This window comes from Mustelus asterias, chromosome 12, assembly GCF_964213995.1.
Source record: "Mustelus asterias chromosome 12, sMusAst1.hap1.1, whole genome shotgun sequence".
Lineage (NCBI taxonomy): Eukaryota > Metazoa > Chordata > Chondrichthyes > Carcharhiniformes > Triakidae > Mustelus > Mustelus asterias.
The window spans coordinates 85,014,899-85,033,431 of record NC_135812.1 but is presented as its reverse complement, the minus strand read 5'-3'; the positions used below and the strand labels follow the sequence as shown (position 1 = coordinate 85,033,431).

Genomic DNA, 18,533 nt, shown 5'->3' with positions numbered 1-18,533 from the left:
TACATGCCCACAATACCTTTTTATTTTGTCTTCTTGGACACTTATTATTCCCTGTCTTTCTGCTAAGACCGATCCATCATTATTCGTTTTATTCGTTTCCTGTTTATGATTCTTGCCTTTGCTTTACTTCTTTAACCAACTCTTTTCTGACACTGTATTCCCGTGACACATATTTTCTCTTTCTATCTCTCACAATTCCTTTTTTTTTTGTCCAGGTGTTGAATCTTCTGCATTCTGATCCTCCCTGCTGTCAATCTGGGAAGTGTAAGCAGATGGCATGTGTTGAAGGGGATTTACGAGTTGCATAAGTCTCAGATTCCGCCTCTATACTCTAGAACCTGGCTCCGGATCCAGGACTCGGAGCCAGCAAGGAGTCTGGGGACAAAGGGATGAGATGTGACTTAAAAACATTCGGAGCAAGCACTCCTATCGGAGGAAGAGAAAACTTTTTCAGCTTGGAGTATTGGTACCGAGGTAAGCAGTGCCCTGTAAACCGCTGGTAACATTAGTTTACAGAGGCTTTATATAATTATGCAGCAAACGTTCCAGGAACATTTCTTTTGTATTACGTTACTCAATCCAAGCGTGTTTTCACCCTGGTCAGTTGTTATTTCCTAAAGGCAGGCTAACAGTTGAGATCGACAGAACTATAGTCATGCATGTCAAATTGCTATATATATATATATATATAAAACTGGAAGAATTATCCACCAAATGATAGTTGTATGATAAAGACTTAAATAATGTACTGCTCCATTAGTTATGGCTCAGTCCATCGGGAAGAAATATTGCGTTTCCCAGTAAATGTTTACAAAGAAAGGAGTTGAGGATATGTCTGTGATTACACTGGCACAGGATCAAATGACTGCTTACGGAAAAAACAAGCAGATCCATTTTTCAAAAGTGTGTTAATTTTATAATCTAATTAATTATTAAAGAGGTTTCATTTCTTTACCAATAAACACTAAACATTCCAGGCATACTGAAATTCCAGTGGTCACTTCGTGCCCCTCGATGTTTGTAATAATCACACATCTTTTTTCAAAGATGCTATGCAAGAAATTGATACATGGCCAAAATCTAAGGTGAGCAGCAAGACTGTCATTGTTTCCTCTAAGTTTTGAGGTGGCCTGATTTTGTGGCTTTGCTTTGAAAGCTGACAAAGCCTTTGTTTTTTTTTAAAGTTGATTTATTAGTCACAAGGCTTACATTAACACTGCAATGAAGTTACTGTGAAAGCCCCTCAATCCGGCACCTGTTTGGGTCAATGCACCTAACCAGCATGCCGTTCAGACTGTGGGAGGAAACTGGAGAAAACCCACACACACACACAGGGAGAATGTGCAAACTCCACATAGACAGTGATCCAAGCTGGGAATTGAACCCAGGTCCCTGGCAACGTGAGGTAGCAGTGCTAACCACTGTGCCACTGTGCTGTGAGAGGTTTTCTGAAATGGAGATAAAGGTTTGCTTAACTGCTTTGTGGTATATGCCATGTGAGAATGTATCTTTCAAATGGCAATAATGACTTGGGGTTCCACCGCAATGTGATTGATGAGATTTTGAGTGCTCTCAGGGTTCTGCAAGCCTGCGTGTCTGGTTTAAGTGCAGTTTTCTGCCATTATACAGTTCTACAACATTCTGTGAAATGAACTCTAGTTTCCCAGAAGAGATACAGTGATATTAACATGAAATACAATGATGGAAAGGAAGTGGATTCTGAACATTCTTTCATAGCGTCAGGAATGTGGTGCTCTTCCACTGCAGGCCCGTTGAAGTAAAAGAGACCATTATCTCAGCAGAATGCTCAGGGAAGGCACAGAATGAGTAAAATAACGGAACACCAGTCATGAGTGATTTATAAAGCTCTTTCTCAGTTGTGCGCCATTGAAAACCAATACTTCCACAATGAAATTCTGTTAATGCATTCATATCTCACTGAATGAAGGTTATCTTTGATGTTTTAATAGTGCCTAGTTTTTAAAAGTGTTTGGGGAGGGAGAGGAGCTGTGGTGATATTGTGCGTGAGTGACACAATGATGTTTCAAGATGATTTGTATCATTGCAGTGTCCATTCACAATCAAGCAAAGTAAGACTGATCAAATGTGTTTAGGAAGAGAATGATCCTTAACTAATGTTCAGGCCTTACTCTTCAACTTCCCTTCATTGAGGGGACTGAACTTGCAGAAACCTTAGTGAAAATTGTTAAATAAAGGGGTGGACCAGTTTACAAGAGCTAATTAGCATGATATTATAATACCTTATTCCTGAAGTTTCACGTGATTCTGTTAGCAGAAAGGTCCCCTATAGAGTCATAGAAGTTTACAGCATGGAAACAGGCCCTTCAGCCCAACTTGTCCATTCTGCCCAGTTTTTACCACTAAGCTAGTCCCAATTGCCCGCGTTTGGCCCATATCCCTCTATACCCATCTTACCCATGTAACTTTCTAATGCTTTTAAAAGACAAAATTGTACCCGCCTCTACCACTGTCTCCGGCAGTTTGTTCCAGACCTCACCACCCTCTGAGTGAAAAAATTGCCCCTCTGGACCCTTTTATATCTCTCCCCTCTCACCTTAAACATATGTCCTCTAGTTTTAGACTCCCCTACCTTTGGGAAAAGATGTTGACTATCTACCTTATCTATGCCCCTCATTATTTTGTAGACCTCTATACGATCATCCTTAAGCCTCCTATGCGCCAGGGAAAAAGTCCCAATATATCCAGCCTCTCCTTATTATTCAAACCATCAAGGCGGCACTGCTGCTTCACAGCTCCAGGGTCCTGGGTTCGATTCCCAGCTCGGGTCAGTGTCTGTGTGGAGTTTGAACATTCTCCTCGTGTCTGCGTGGGTTTTCTCCGGGTGCTCCTGTTTCCTCCCACAGTCCAAAGATGTGTGGGTTAGGTTGATTGGCCAGGTTAAAAATTGCCCCTTAGAGTCCTGAGATGCTTGGATTAGTGGGTAAATATGTGGGGGTAGGGCCTGGGTGGGATTGTGGTCGGTGCAGACTTGATGGGCCGAATGGCCTCCTTCTGCACTGTAGGGTTTCTATGTTTCTATTTCTATGATTCTAAGTCCCGGTAGCATCCTAGTAAATCTTTTCTGCACTCTTTCTAGTTTAATAATATCCTTTCTATAATAGAGTGACCAGACAATGCTCAATGGGCAGTTTTCACAAAATCTCAAGAAACCTCTCAAATGCCTTACGACCTCTTTATTACTCTGATTAAAACATGCTTTGAAATGCAACAAAACTTTTGTGACCTTTGAAAGATACCCCAATGGCAAATTGTTCTAATGTCTTCCGCACAAATTAGGTTAGTTAGATAATTGATACCTTCTTATAGATAAAAAGCAAAATGTGTATCATTGAAACCATCACTTTTCTATCTGTAGCTGCCTCTATATTATACCCTTAACATCAGAATCATTCTGAGATTATCAGTCGGCTACTGCTGATAGTAAAATGATAAAGTCACTGTCACAGATCAGTATCAATAGCTGCGAGGAGTCTTGCATCATTTTGGCATTGGACTAATAGTAATATAAAAAGGTCTCTTTCACTGCACCAGGTTTGACTGTTATTAAACAGCAATGCCAAGGGAATTTGCCTGTGCAACAGGCATGTAAACAGCATTCTTCTAGTTTAATGTGGTGACAGGTTCAAACCTACAGCTTATCCCAGATTGAAAACGAATTTGGAAAAGTTTAAGGTTTATTTATTAGTGTCACAAGTAGGCTTACATTAACACTGCAATGAAGTTACTGTGAAAATCCACTAGTCTCCACACTCCAGCACCTGTTCAGGTACACTGAGGGAGAATTTATCATGGCTAATGCACCCAACCAGCACGTCGTTCGGACTGTGGGAGAAAACTGGAGCAGCCAGAGGAATCCCACGCAGACATGGGGAGAATGTGCAAACTCCCACACATACAGTGACCCAAGCCGGGAATCAAACCCGGGTCCACTGTGCCACCATGCCATCCCCATTAAATACTAAATTTTCACACTGCTTTTACTGGCTGAAGGTGGGATATTTATCCACTGACTCTGGTGGGGTTGAAGGTGGGGGGAGATTTTAAAGTTTGGGTAGCCCACCCACTCCCACAGCCAAGAGTCCCCTTGAGGCCTGGACAGCACTTAAGCAGTCAGTGAACCACCCCAAGCAAAAAGACATCCTGGTTCCGTTCACACTCCAGCTCCGCCAGATTCCATAAATATTACTTTCAAACATAACTTTTCAGGATCTCTCCAGCTGTTTCGCTGAGGGCATGGGGCCAGCATTCCTGTCAAGTGGTCAGAGAGCGTATGGATTTGACAGTAATCATAGAAAATAATAGAAACCCTACAGTGCAGAAGGAGGCCATTCGGCCCATCGAGTCTGCACCCACCACAATCCCACCCAGGCCCTACCCCCATATATTTACCCACTAATCCCTCTAACCTACGCATCTTAGGATTCTGAGGGGCAATGTTTAACCTGGCCAATCAACCTAACCCGCACATCTTTGGACTGTGGGAGGAAACCGGAGCACCCGGAGGAAACCCACGCAGACACAAGGAGAATGTGCAAACTCGACACAGACAGTGACCCGAGCCGGGAATCGAACCCGGGACCCTGGAGCTGTGAAGCAGCAGTGCTAAGCATTGCGCTACCGTGCCGCCCCGTTAGTAAATTTACCAATGTCATTTTGAGGATGCTACCAGCCTTGCTGCATTAAAATTGGCCCCCAGCAGCTTTTAAAGTGCTCATTGGGAGCCAATCAGTCAACACGTGCAAACTGAGAGGGTTCCAGGTTATTTCACCTACACTTGGGTGAGTGGACAACAGTCAGAGTGGGAGCACAGATGACTTTCTTTCTCCTCCATTCACGAGCATTGTGGATAATTATTTGCAATCTGACATCTAGCCTAAGTTAATTCTACTAAAAGAGTATTTTCTGCCCCTGTTTCAGTTGGGCGGGATTGGTGACAAGAGTGGAAAATCTGATGAGATGTACAAATTTCGTTTCATGCCAATGTAAAAAAATGAGGCAACGGTTCAAAGATGTGCAGGTTAGGTGGATTGGCCATTTTAAATTGCCCCTTAGTGTCAGGGGGACTAGCACCTTATATTGTTCCCAAATGTTACACCACTATGCCTATACACCCCAGGTACTACATCAACTGTTACCAAAAATCAAAAAGGAACTCAACAGATATCACCTGCCATTGAGCCAACCGAGAAGTGTTCGGGGCTTGAAACAGTCCCCAAATGAATGGCCAGCTCAGGCTTCGCATGGACCTCACACATTTAAAGAAAGCGGTCCATAGGGAAATCCATCCGATGGCGGCAGTGGATCACAGCTTGGAAAACTCACCAACAGTGTCCTCTTCACTAAACTTGATGCTAAAAGCAGGTTTGGGCAAAAACCCCCTCGACCAGGAGTCCAGGCTGTTAACAACATTGATCACACGGTTTGGATGCTTCTGCTTTAACTGCCTCCTATTGGGGATATCATCAACTCCAGAGATATTCCAGCAAAACGTATAAAATATTCTAGAAGGTCAACAAGCAGTAATTTGTCACATGGATGACATCCTTATCCATGGAATAACAAGACAGGAGCATGACAACAAGGTTTGGGAGATTCTCAAAGCCCTACAAGAGGCAGGTTTCAATTTAAATGAGAATTCACCAAAACTGCTGTCAAGTTCCTGGGGCACATCATCCAAAGACAGGGGATAATGCTAAACCCTCAAATTCGAAAGCTCACAACCAAAGTGTGTTACTGATGCCCAGAGGTTCCTTGGAATGGTCAATCAGGTTGGCAAATTTATCCCAAACCTAGCCACCATTGCTGAACCTTTAAGCGATCTTTCATGAAAGGGCCAACAATGGTTTTGGGACATTGAGCAAATCAATGCATTTTGATGCATAAAAGAAAAGCTCACCTCTTCCGATGTACTGGCATATTATGATCCAACATTGCCAAGTGTGGTGACTGCTAATGCATCCCAATCTTTGTATATTCCTGGAAGACAAAACTTCCAAATCTGTCTGGGACATTGCTCACAGGGGGGGGGGGGGGGGGGGGGGGGGGGGGGGGGGGGGGGGGTGTGGAAAGTGGTGGTAGGACAAGTGCAATGTAAAAAGTTTAAGAAATAATTTAGCATTGTTATTATAGAAGTTGACAATATACTTGAGAGAGGGGGATGTAGTATAATGGGTAAATGGAATAGTTATGGTAATTAGTCATGTATATCATGCTGTAACAGTGACATCAGCAATCATGTGCTAGGGCCTCTGAAGAGGAGATGGAACAGTCTGTACTCATGGGAGGTGTGCCTACCTAGCAGCTCATAATGTATAGAGTGTAAATAAAGCAGTTTGAAGTAATTCTCCGGAGTCAGACCACAGTTACTCAGGATGAAGTAGACCACGCAACCAACATACGAAACATGGTATCAGTGGTGGTGACACCAATCTAACGAAGGGCTGTTGCCATTGATGGACGCCCACGGCGCGAAACTGAAAGAAAACCTGTGACAAGCAAGAATCTGCAAACGTTCTTAAGTCGGCAATAAACAGGGAAGCAGTATTGATGACAGTACCAGGTGAGCAGCCACTGCCCTTACCCTGTCCATTTGAAAGTTTTGAGGGCCTGTAGAGAGGTAAAAATTGGAAGTCATGGAGAGAAAACTTCCTAAGGTATGAAGCAGCTTCGGGATTACTCAGAAATTATGGAATAGAAATCATAAAATCCCTACAGTGCAGAAGAGGTCATTCAGCCCGTTGGGTCTTCACCGACTCTCTGACTGAGTATCTTAGCCAGGCCTCTCCCCTGACCTATCCCTGTAACCCCACGCATTTACCAAGGCCAATCTACCTAACCTGCACATCTTTGGACACTAAGGGACAATTCAGCATGGCCAATCCACCTAAGCTGCACATCTTAGGACTGTGGGCGAAAACTGGAGCACCCGGAGGAAACCTACACAGACATGGGGAGAATGTGCAAACTCCCAACAGACAGGCATCAAAGGCTGGAATCGAACCCGGGTCCCTGGTGCTGTGGGGCAGCAGTGCTAACCATTGTGCCACTGTGTCGCCTAGCAAAGAGTAGAAGCAGTAGGTCAGTTCATTCCTTCACACAGGGAATTGTAAAAGGAAGAAAAACATTCCATGGCTAGATAAGGAAGTCGAAGAGGACATAAAAGTAAAAACTAGGGCATACCAAACTAGTGGCGAGCTGGAAGATTGGGAGAATTTTAAGGTTCAATAAAAGACTACTAAAAATTGAATCAAAAGAACAAGATGAACTATGAAAGGAAACTAGCAAAAAACATAAACACAGATGCCAAAAGCTTCTACAAATATATAAAGAGGAAGAGAATAGCTAAAGTAAATGTTGGTCCTTTAGAGGACAAAACAGGTGAGGTATTAATAGGTAACACAGAGATGGCGGAGGCACTAAACCACTACTTTGCTTCTGTCTTCATAGTAGAGAATAATGAAGAATTTCCAAAAACTTTAGTTAATACAGAGCAACGTGATGCAATAACCATCACTAGGGAGAGGGTATTGAATAAACTAATGGGATTAAAGGCAGGTAAGTCTCCCGGACCTGATGGCCTGCATCCTGAGGCCCTACCTTCCACAGCAGATAGGGCCTCAGTTTAGTATCTCTTCTGAAACATGGCACCTTCAGCAGTATTGCATTCCCTCAGTACTACAGCCATTACTTTGTGCTCTGAGGTGGACTTGAACTCTGAACCTTCACGTTTTAGGGGCAAAGATGTGACCATTGAACCATTGCTGAAATCAGCAGTGAGCTACACCCTGTAGGTAAATTAGACCAGCCGTAGAGATTAGCTGCCTCTTATTACACTGCGATATGCACAAAAAGAGTAACTGGGGCTGTGGCAAGGGTTTGATGTTAAAATGCTGTATTTAGCGGCTGGAGCTGAATGAGCCAACAGTTAATGCAGCATACGCCATTACACATGTTCCTAATCTGCCACAAAATCAAATTATAATTTAAATATATTTGTTAAATATCTTTGAGTTGAATCAGAAAAAAACTGTTCATTTGTTGTATAGCACATTCCCCTGGCATTGCCTCTTAACAGTAAACAGTTAAAACACTGCAGTCAAGGATGGCTTCTAATGCATTTCTACAGCAATCATAAATTACATTAACTACAATTTATGTATCATACTTGACTTTGTTACATCCTACGCCATCAATTTTCCCTTACGCTACAGTAAACATAATGAACATTTGCACAGTTGGAAGTTTGCATTCTGCTGCGTGCCATTTTGTTGCTGCTTTTAGACCATATGGTCGTGGGAGATGATTGTTTCTGGCTGCACTATGAAACATTTTCAATCATTTAGAAAACTGGGTTTTCCCAGGACTTTCCATCTCGCTGTACTGTGCCTTCTTGAGTTGGCTTTCGACCTTAACAGCACTGTGGGTGTACCCACACCAGTAGTTCGAGAAGGAGGTTAATCATCACCGAAGGCAGTTAGAGATGGGCAACAAATGCCGACCATGTCAGTGCTGCTCATATCCCAAGAATGAATTTAATAAATGAAAGTGTTGAATTCCAATGATTATTATTTCCGTACTTTGCATTAACATTCACACTCTGCAGCAGGAGAGATTATTATACCGTTATAAAAGCAAAATGCCACAGATGCTGGAAGTCTGAAATAAAGAGAGAAAGGAAAAGCTGGAAAGGCTCAGAGCAGGCCAGGCAGCGTCTGTGGAATGAGAATAATTGACGGTTTCAAGTTGATGACTTTGCATCAGAACTGGAAAAAGTTGGAGATGCAACATGCTTGAAGCAAGTAGGGAGGCAGGAAAAAGGGGAAGAGAGGAAAGAATAAGAAGGAGAGGCAGGAGGCATTAAGTGGCAAATGGACAATGATGCAAAGCAAAAGGAGATGGTAATGAGACAAGAAGCAAAAGTTGGGTTTAGAGGAAGTTTAAATGGGAATAGTGGATCCATTGCCAATAGCTGTTAGAAAAAATGGGAGCAGGGATTATGGGCAGGATTTTCCAGTCCCAAATTCCCACCCAAAGTCAGTGGACCTATTACTGGTCTGTTCAACTTTCCTTCAGACTCACAACGATTCCTGTAGCAGGTGGCACTGGAAAATTTAGGGCTATGAAATTGCTGAACTCAATGTTGAGTCCCGGAGTGTAAATCGTTGACCTGGTCCATTCCCTTTCCCACACTTCTGCTCTTATTCCTTCCTCTCCCTTCCAAATCTCCTTGTCCTCACCTTCCGCCCCAGCAACCTCTGCATTCAATGGACCACACAATGGCACAGTGGTTAGCACCGCTGCCTCACAGCGTCAGGGGCCCAGGTTCGATTCCAGGCTTGGGTCACTGTCTTTGCAGACTCTGCACGTTCTCCCTGTGTCTGTGTGTGTTTCCTCCAGTAACTCCGGTTTCCTTCCACAGTCCAAAGGCGTGCTGGTTTGGTTCATTGGCCATGCCAAACTCTCCCTCAGTGTACCCGAACAGGGGCTGGAGTGTGGTGACTAGGGGATTTTCACAGTAACTTCATTGCAATGTTAATGTAAGCCAACTTGTGACACTAATAAATAAACTTTAAGAACATCCTACATCATTTCTGCTATCTCCAATGTGATGCTACCAAACACATCTTCCCCTCCCCTTTCAGCATTCTGAAGGGACCTTTCATTTCACAATATCTTGATCCACACCCCAATCACTCTAATAGCTCCTCTCTTTCACACAGCTCCTTTCCAATGCAAGTATAGGTGATGCGAAACCTGCTGTTTTATTTCCTCTGTACTCACTGCCCGTTGCCCCCCAGACTCCTTCCCGATGAAACAGCCATTCCTTTCCATTCATTCACTGCTCACTGTGCCGTCTCCTCTACATTGGAGAGATCAAATACAGATTCTGTCACTGCTTGTGGAACACCACCTTTCATGCTGCAAGTTTAGCTCTAAGCTTCCGGTCACCTGACATTGTGATGCTTCGCTCCACTTCTGCTGTGATTTCCCTCTCAAATTCTTACCATGTACCAATGAAGCTCAATGGATGTTTGAAGAAAAAGCCTCATCTTTTGGTTTGGTACTTTTCAGCCTTCTGGATTCAACACTGAGTTTGATAATTTCAGATCATCATTTCTGCTCCCATTTTTTTGGACAGTAGCTGTAGGTAATAATTCTGCTGTTCCCATTTACATGTCCTCTAGGCTCAACCTTTGACTCTTCTCCCATCATTATCTCTTTTGGCCTTGCACCGTTATCTCTTTCTCATTTAATCACTCCTGTCTTCCTCTTGTACATTTTTCTCTCGCCCCTTTCCCTGTCTCTGTTGTGGATTAAACCTGTTTCATCTGTAACATTTTTAGGTAATTAACCTGAAATGTTAACTCTGCTTCTTTCTCCGCAGATGTTGCCAGATCTAGTTTAGATATCTGAATGTTACAATCTTGTGGTGTTCGGGCAGGAACCGGAGGAGGATTTTGAGGGTCAGAAAAGATTGGGAATGGTTTTCGGCATTTTTCTTTTTTGCATCAGGGCCACTACACAGGTGATTACACTGATAATGGGAGGCCTGCTTTCCAGGTGAGACCCATGATGCCAAGGTGGCACATTGGCATAGTGGTTAGCCCTGCTGCCTCATAGTGCCAGGGACCCAGGTTCAATTCTGGCCTTGGGTCACTATCTGTGTGGAGTTTGCACTTTCTCCCCATGCCTGTGTGGGTTTCCCCCAGGTGCTCTGACTTCTTCCCACAGTCTAAAGATGTGGGTAGGTGAATTGGCCATGCTAAATTGCCACATAGTGTCAGGAGGATTAGTAGGATAAATGCGTGGGGTTCTGGGGTTAGGGCCTGGGTGGGATAGTTGTTGGTGCAGTTTTGATGGGCTGAATGACCTCCTTCTGCACTGTAGGGATTGTATGATTCTGTTCTACTCTAAGAGGATGTACCCACATCCTAGGACATTCAGAGGCCTATGAGAAGATGGGGGAATGGAATGGGGCAAGTGATTTGAGCAAAGACTATTGGTAAGCTTATGATTTTTGTTTTATCACCCGCGTGGCAAATGTAAAGATCTAAACATTTAATTTTGAAAAGGTTAACTTAGAAAATGCAAAAAATGGTTCAAGAGAACTTCATTTCAAATTGTAAAAATTACAATTCATATTTCGGAGAGATTTCCTGGCACTGGTTCCAAGTGGTGACTTGACTGCATTGTAACCCACCATCATTATCACTGTGGCAACTATACTTTCCAAAAGCACCCCAAAGGATATTTGCATCTGTTTAATGCAAAATGATCCAAAACAATTAATTCCTGAAAATTACTGTCATTTTTTTCAAGTTGGAGACCCTCATGTTAAAAATGTTGATGGCTACCTGACATTATAACACAGATGGAACGCATTCCATTCTCTCATAGACTGCTAATCACAACACCAGGGACAAAGCTTGCAAGCTGTTGTCAAAACTGGTGAAACTTGGTAATGCTTTATGCCACTGAAGCCATTTTAACTTAGAGTGGTCGTGCAGAATGTAATATCGGCCGGAATTCTCCGGTCTCGCACGCCCCACTATCGCTGCCTGTGAGAACGGAGAATTTGGCACTTAGCCAAATCTCCAATCACTGCAGCAGGATCAGAGAATCCCAGCCGCGGGCGAAGTCGGAGAAATCCAGTCATCAACTCATTGATCAGCAAAACCCCTCTCCCGAGTTTAATTCATCGGGAGAGGGGAATGGTCGAGTCACCAGGATGTGTTTTGCACTGCTGCCTCACAGTGCCAGGGACCCAGGTTCGATTCCCGGCTTGGGTCACTGTCTGTATGGAGTTTGCACGTTCTCCTAGTGTCTGCGTGGGTTTCCTCCGGGTGCTCCGGTTTCCTCCCACAGTCCAAAGATGTGCGGGTTAGGTTGATTGGTCATGTTAAATTGCCCCTTAGTGTCAGGAAGACTAGCTAGGGTAAATATGTGGGGCTACGGGGATAGGGATAGGTGGGATTGTGGTCGGTGTAGACTTGGTGGGCCGAATGGCTCCTTCTTCACTGTAGGGATTCTATGATTCTATGACCATCCCCCAAGGTCAAAACTGACGCCAACTGAGTTCTTCCAGTAATCCCTATTATAATCAACAAATTAACTGTATGAGAATAGAAATGACTGAGTATGAAAATTGAACAGATTCATGAGATATTCTTGATTTAACAGAGACTTTAGCTTGTTAAAATAGAAACATAGAAAATAAAAGCAGGAGTAGGCCATTCGGCCCTTTGAGCTTGCTTCTCCATTCATTTTGATTGTAGCTGATCATCAAATTCAATGCCCTGATCCCACCTTTCTCCCTCATCCCTTGGTCCCTTTAGCCCCAGGAGCGATGTCCAATAATGGGTGTTATTACTGTAACAAACTAACATTAGCACACCAGCAGAGTGCATTTACAAAGAGGCTTCAAAGGTGAATGAACTCTATAAGCCCAGTATGGCCCAAAGATCCATTTATTTGCACAAACAAAAACAGAGTTCTACATGGAAAGCCCCAAAGCAGTTTTATAATACCTAATGGATTTGTGGTCACTTTAGTTGGAAGCTGAATAAAAGTAGAGTTAAAATGAAACTCTGAGGATCTTCCTCTTTTGCTTTTGCTTCCTACACAAAGTACTGTACATTGAGTAAATGCATCTCAGGTGAGAATGAGTGCATCAGCAAAATGTCAAAACCTCATCAAAATAAAGAGAAATGTTAAACTAGTGAGCAAACTGATGAATCATCTCTGCTACAGAATCCCTCTAATTTGCAGTTTTTCCAAAGAGTATGAAGAATTGGTCTCACTCTCTCATTCTTCGTGCCATTTTGCAAGAGGCAGTCATTCTTCTCTTTAATGGATGCCTCAATATTGAAAAATGATCCAATATATGTGAAAAACAGAATATGTTTTATTCTAAAGGCCATTTACCCTGTCAGTTTTCTCCTCATCTATCTCAAGGGGATGTTACAGAGGCTTGAGGCACTTGCTGATAACTCAGCAAAGGGAGCTTTTAAGTGTGACCCTGGGCAGCAAATGTTAACAGGCTATTTGACTTTGGACGCTTCACAGTTACTCATCTCCACATGCATGCTCTATCTCACAGTGGTTATTTGAGAAGAAGTGAGAACTTGAAATAGTTTTCTCTTCCCAACCCAGTGAAACTGAGACCAATCGTGGTGATGTTCCCACTATTCCAGCTAATATTGTGGCCGCCTCTTCTGAGGAGTGACAATCACCATCGGATTGTTGCTTTGCTTTTATTTTTCTCCACTAGGCCAGAGCTCCACATTTCTGGCCAAAACCTCTGATCCCAGCTTCTCTAGAAATGCGATGAGTAGAAAAGGAACCGCTTCTTCATAGCATTGGATTGACGGGGGAAGACAAGCCATGCTCCTTTTCTATGGCACAAGCTGCCTTATTCTGGTAAGTAAGGAGTTTGAATGTCCCAAAGCTTCTTTGAAAAGCTATGCAGAGAAGGTAAGTGAGTCAAGGGGCAGGTGGGTAAGTTGATAGGTTGGGTGAGCGAGTTGGGCAGGTACGACAGATGGGTAAGAGGGTAGGGTGGATAGGAAGGTAGGGAATGAGGTGTGAGGGTGGGAAGGAGGTAGAGTTGGTGAGGGGTTAGAGTGGGGAAGATGGTTGACTGCATAGGGTGGTGAGGTAAGTAGGGGAGGAGGTAGAGGGAGTAAGATAAATGGATAAGGGGGTTAGGTGTGTCAGGACATAGTGTGAATGAGGGGGTAGGGTGGCATGGCGGCAAGTACATGAGGTGGAAGGGTGGCTGGTGGGCAGGATGGCAACTGAGTAGGATGGTAGGTGGGTGAGGTGGCAAGTGGGTTCAGTGGTAGCATGGCAAGTGAGTAGAGTGGTATATGAGTAGGATGGCAGGTGGGTAAGATGGCAGATGGGTGAATGGGTAGGTGGGTCAGGGGGCAGTTGAGTCTGGAGGTGATTTGAGGGGTCAGCGGGGGAAGGTGGTGGGGGCTAGTAAGGTTCAGTCGGGGTCTAGTCAGAACGAGTCAAGGGGGAGTCAGGCAGGGGTAAGGGGGGTTGGTTGGGTGGTCGGGGCTCGTCATTTCAGGTCAGTCGTGAGTCTGGGGCAGTCAGAGTGTGAGAGATTAGGGGTGGGGCTGGGAGGTCAGTTGTGCAGTTACCGAGGAGTTAGACTAGGCTCTTTCTGTCCCATGTTTCCTGTAAGAAGTCTCACAACACCATGTTAAAGTCCAACAAGTCTATTTGGAATCACAAACTTCAGGGTCACCTGATGAAGGAGCGGTGCTCTGAAAGTTCGTGATTCCAAATAATCCTGTTGGACTTTAACCTGGTGTTGTGAGACTTCTTACTGTGCCCACCCCAGTCCAATGCCGGCATCTCCACATCATTGCCACATTTCCTTGGTAAGGATCCAGGTAAGTAAGTCGGAACCGTGCAAAGTTCCTGACTCTAACTCGGAGTTGGAGACTTTTTTGGATGATTCCAGGGAGCAGGGGAATTGTCCACTGGAAAATTAAACTCCCTGGGCAATTCTCATGGAGTCAGTTCGCTGGGACTTCTGAGGGATTCTGTAGCATTGCTTCTAGGGTATGTCGAGTCTCAGACCATGCTGAGACTGGAAGATCTGGTCTCATATAATTCAGCATTGGCCAGGAATTAAACCAAGAATTTTCTAACCTTGATGACTTCACTCTACTTTGGTTTTAACAACTGACCCATTAGGAGAGCTGTTCAATAACTGAGCATGTGTGAGTGATTAGCTTCAATTGCAAAAGTAAGTGAAATGTTTATATATACCACAGTCAACCACATCAGCCTCCTCCAACACCTCTCCAATGTCCAGCACAGTGGCAGTGCCCTATGCTTTGTTTTACTTTCTGAGTATCTTCAGCAGTGGTTCCTTTTCTCATCCTTGCACTGTATTCCTGAAGTTCTGCATTCTTCATCATAGAATCATAGAAATCATAGAAACCCCTACAGTGCAGAAGGAGGCCATTCGGCCCATCGAGTCTGCACCGACCACAATCCCACCCAGGCCCTATCCCCACATATTCACCCGCTAATCCCTCTAACCTACGCATCCCAGGACTCTAAGGGGCAATTTTTAAACCTGACCAATCAACCTAACCCGCACATCTTTGGACTGTGGGAGGAAACCGGAGCACCCGGAGGAAACCCACGCAGACACGAGGAGAATGTGCAAACTCCACACAGACAGTGACCCGAGCCGGGAATCGAACCCGGGACCCTGGAGCTGTGAAGCAGCAGTGCTAACCACTGTGCTACCGTGCCTTCTTCCTCACCGTCATGCTGTCCCTGGTGGTATCATCCAAAAAGATGGAGGTAGCCTCCACATGCAGACAAACCTCTCCCCTCCCCTTCCACCTCTCCCACCACCCCTATATTGATTCCAGTGTAGTGTATGTCTGTTTAATTTGAGAGCCAAAATGTATGTTTATCCTTTTTAAAAATTCATTCATGGGACATGGGCGACGCTGGCTGGCCAGTATTTATTGCCCATCCGTAATTGCCCTCGAAGGGGCAGTTAAGAGTCAACCACATTGCTGTGGATCTGGCGTCACATGTAGGCCAAACCAGGTAAGGATGGCAGGTTTCCTTCTCTAAAGATATTAGTCAACCAGATCGGTTTTTATAACAATGGTTTCATGGTCGCCATTAGACTTTTAATTCCAAATTTTTATTGAATTCAAATTTCACCGTCTGCCATGGTTGGATTTGAAACTGGGACCCCATTATTCTGGATCTCTGGATTATTAGTCCAGTGACAATGCCATGATGCCATTGCCTCCCCCCGTAAGATATTTCTCTCAGTCCCATTCTTGTACATGTCTATCTTTTACAGTCATGTCAGATAATTACTTTTCTCTTTGTGTTTCTGAGTAATCATAATGCTATTTTCTCTTTATAACAGGTTGTAATGTGGTTGAACATGAATGTCCATTTTGCTTTCTTGCTGACTGTTGAAGTCTCTGTATGCCTGATATATATTGATGGATTCTTAACTGGAACCTCACCAATGCCACAGACTGATAAGCCGAACGTTGAGCAAATGGAACAAGATCATTCAGATACTGAATCGGATGTATATGAACCCGAGCAGGATTGGTTTAATGTGGAAGCCAATCAGCCTAAAAGCAAGGCTGCGGAGACTGGTACTGCCCAATGCATCCAATGTTGTGATCGCCCATCACGCCGCAAGCAGCGTTATCATCACTACAACGAGGATCCACCAGAGTTTCAAGCTATCCCTCAAATCAATCTGACGATTCTCAAAGGTAAGGTCAAAATTACAAATGAAGGCTATTCTCTCATGGAAGTAAGAGGTGGGAGTAGCATAGAGTCATATTTTCCTACTGTAGTTCCTGAAATTCCAACTGAGCTTCTGGTCTTAAATGTGCTGACCTAACTTATAAAAGAGAGGCGGATGCAGGATGATGAGAGATCACAGCTCTGAAACATTGTCAGGGTTTTTCCAAAGGCTTTAGGACCCCAACATGAGGATCACGTAGGGTCCCAAGTCTGTACTTGCTGTCAATGGGATGTACTCAGGAATTGTTTCGGGGGTGGCCTCCTAATTAGCCATCTCTGGTCTTGCTGTTCAATTCCGAATAGCACCTGGGATGTAGACACTGCCAGTTTTATCAGAGATCTGGCAGCCCTGAAACCTCGGCAACTGCACCACTGGGATAGGGAAGCAGGAATTAAAAACTTGAGGGACCAGGTAGGCAGGGCACTCTGGATGGCCCCTTAGAGCCACGGTGAGGCCTTCCTTGTCTCAGGCTCCCACTTTGGGGTTTGGAGCTTCCAGCTTCAATGGCCCTGGGAAAGCTGCAGGGAGGCTACCTCCCTGAAGCTGGTGGCTGCTTCATGCAGTGGGAAAATTGCCCTTACGAGGGTCTTTGGTTATTTCAAATCACTACCCACCTCCATTCAGCAGGCAGCTGATCCACATCCGTTCTCTCTGCTGGGAGGCCCAAGGCTTCTTTGCAAGGCCAGGAGGCCTCTGTCTCTCCTGGTTCACAAGGACATCTGAAAAATACATTTTAAACTCCTTCACCTCTTCTGGTTCCTAGCAGCTTTTGCCAAAAGGAGGAGTGAAAAAGATCTCTCCTCAATCAGACCCGTGGTTGATATTGGACCTCAGGTTCTGATGACTGATTGCCATGTGTAAAACACAATCCAGATTCCTTCCTCTGCTTGTCCTTTCCACCTGCTCAAAACCATAGGGAATGAAACGGGATGGGTGAGGGTGACTATTGTAGCTGCCCTCTTCACCCAATTTCTGCCCACTGGGGACATTTCAAATCTGGATCTAGGTGTCAGCTTGGCTCAGTGGCAGCACTCTTACCTCTGAATCAGAAGGTAGAAGCTTGAAGCACCAAAACAGACCTGAGCATGTAATGTAGGCTAATATTTCAGTAGGCACAGTAAGTAGTCTCACAACATCAGGTTACTGTTGGACTTTAACCTGGTGTTGTGAGGCTACTTACTGTGCCTACCCCAGTCCAACGCCGGCAAATCCACATCAATATTTCAGTAGGGTTTAGCATTGTCTACAGGATGAAACATTAATGCTGTTCAGATGGAAGTAGAAAGATTTAATGATATAACACAATCAAGAGTTAAACAAATAGCTAACTGGTCATTTATCACTTTGTTTGTTCCTTGCTGCCTATGCCCACAATACAAAAGTGACCACATTTCATCAGTGATTTGCATATCAGGCGGATATGAGAAGTGATAAATAAATACGAGGCTTTCTTTTCCTCTTCAGGTGCTGCTGGACATCTTCTGTTTTTGCTTCACCAATTCTTTTAGCTCTTGATGTCAGTAAAAAATTTGGGTTGGAATCATAGATCCAAATTTAGACAGTAAGAAGTTTAACAGCACCAGGTTAAAGTCCAACAGGTTTATTTGGTAGCAAAAGCCACACAAGCTTTCGGAGCCTTAAGCCCCTTCTTCAGGTGAGTGGGAATTCTGTTCACAAACAGGGCATATAAAGACACAAAACTCAATTTGTGAAGTTGAGTTTGTGAAATTGAGTTTGTGTCTTTATATGCCCTGTTTGTAAACAGAATTCCCACTCACCTGAAGAAGGGGCTTAAGGCTCCGAAAGCTTGTGGCTTTTGCTACCAAATAAACCTGTTGGACTTTAACCTGGTGTTGCTAAACTTCTTACTGTGTTTACCCCAGTCCAACGCCGGAATCTTCACATCCAAATTTAGACACATAGCTCTTTACTGCACAATCAATAATGTATATCGGGGATGGAAAACAAATAGAAAAAGTACTTGGGCAGTCTCTCCAGAGAGGGTGACTCACTGCAGCACTGATATCAATTCTTCATCAGGCACAGAGAGAGGAAAACAATAATGATGGCCCTAAAGACAGCAACATGCTTTTACCATGAGTCTGCTGGTAATGTCACCTCTCAGCATACAAACTTCCACTGCTATTCGGGATCACACAGAATCAGCTGC

At 44.2% G+C, this 18,533-nt stretch overlaps 1 protein-coding gene across 2 annotated transcripts in view; it reads left to right on the top strand.

Moving 5' to 3' along the window:
• The first annotated feature begins 340 nt into the window (after positions 1–340).
• c1qtnf1 (C1q and TNF related 1) overlaps positions 341–18,533 on the top strand; it is a 38,770-nt gene continuing 20,577 nt past the window's right edge. Inside the window, exons 1-2 of one of the 2 annotated variants that reach the window (XM_078225538.1) lie at positions 341–474; positions 15,965–16,328. In XM_078225538.1, coding sequence (XP_078081664.1) covers positions 15,971–16,328 — 358 coding nt within the window. In that variant the 5' untranslated portion in view covers positions 341–474; positions 15,965–15,970. Of the gene's footprint in view, positions 475–13,375; positions 13,462–15,964; positions 16,329–18,533 lie in introns of those variants that run through there. The other variant, XM_078225537.1, reaches the window with a different exon arrangement.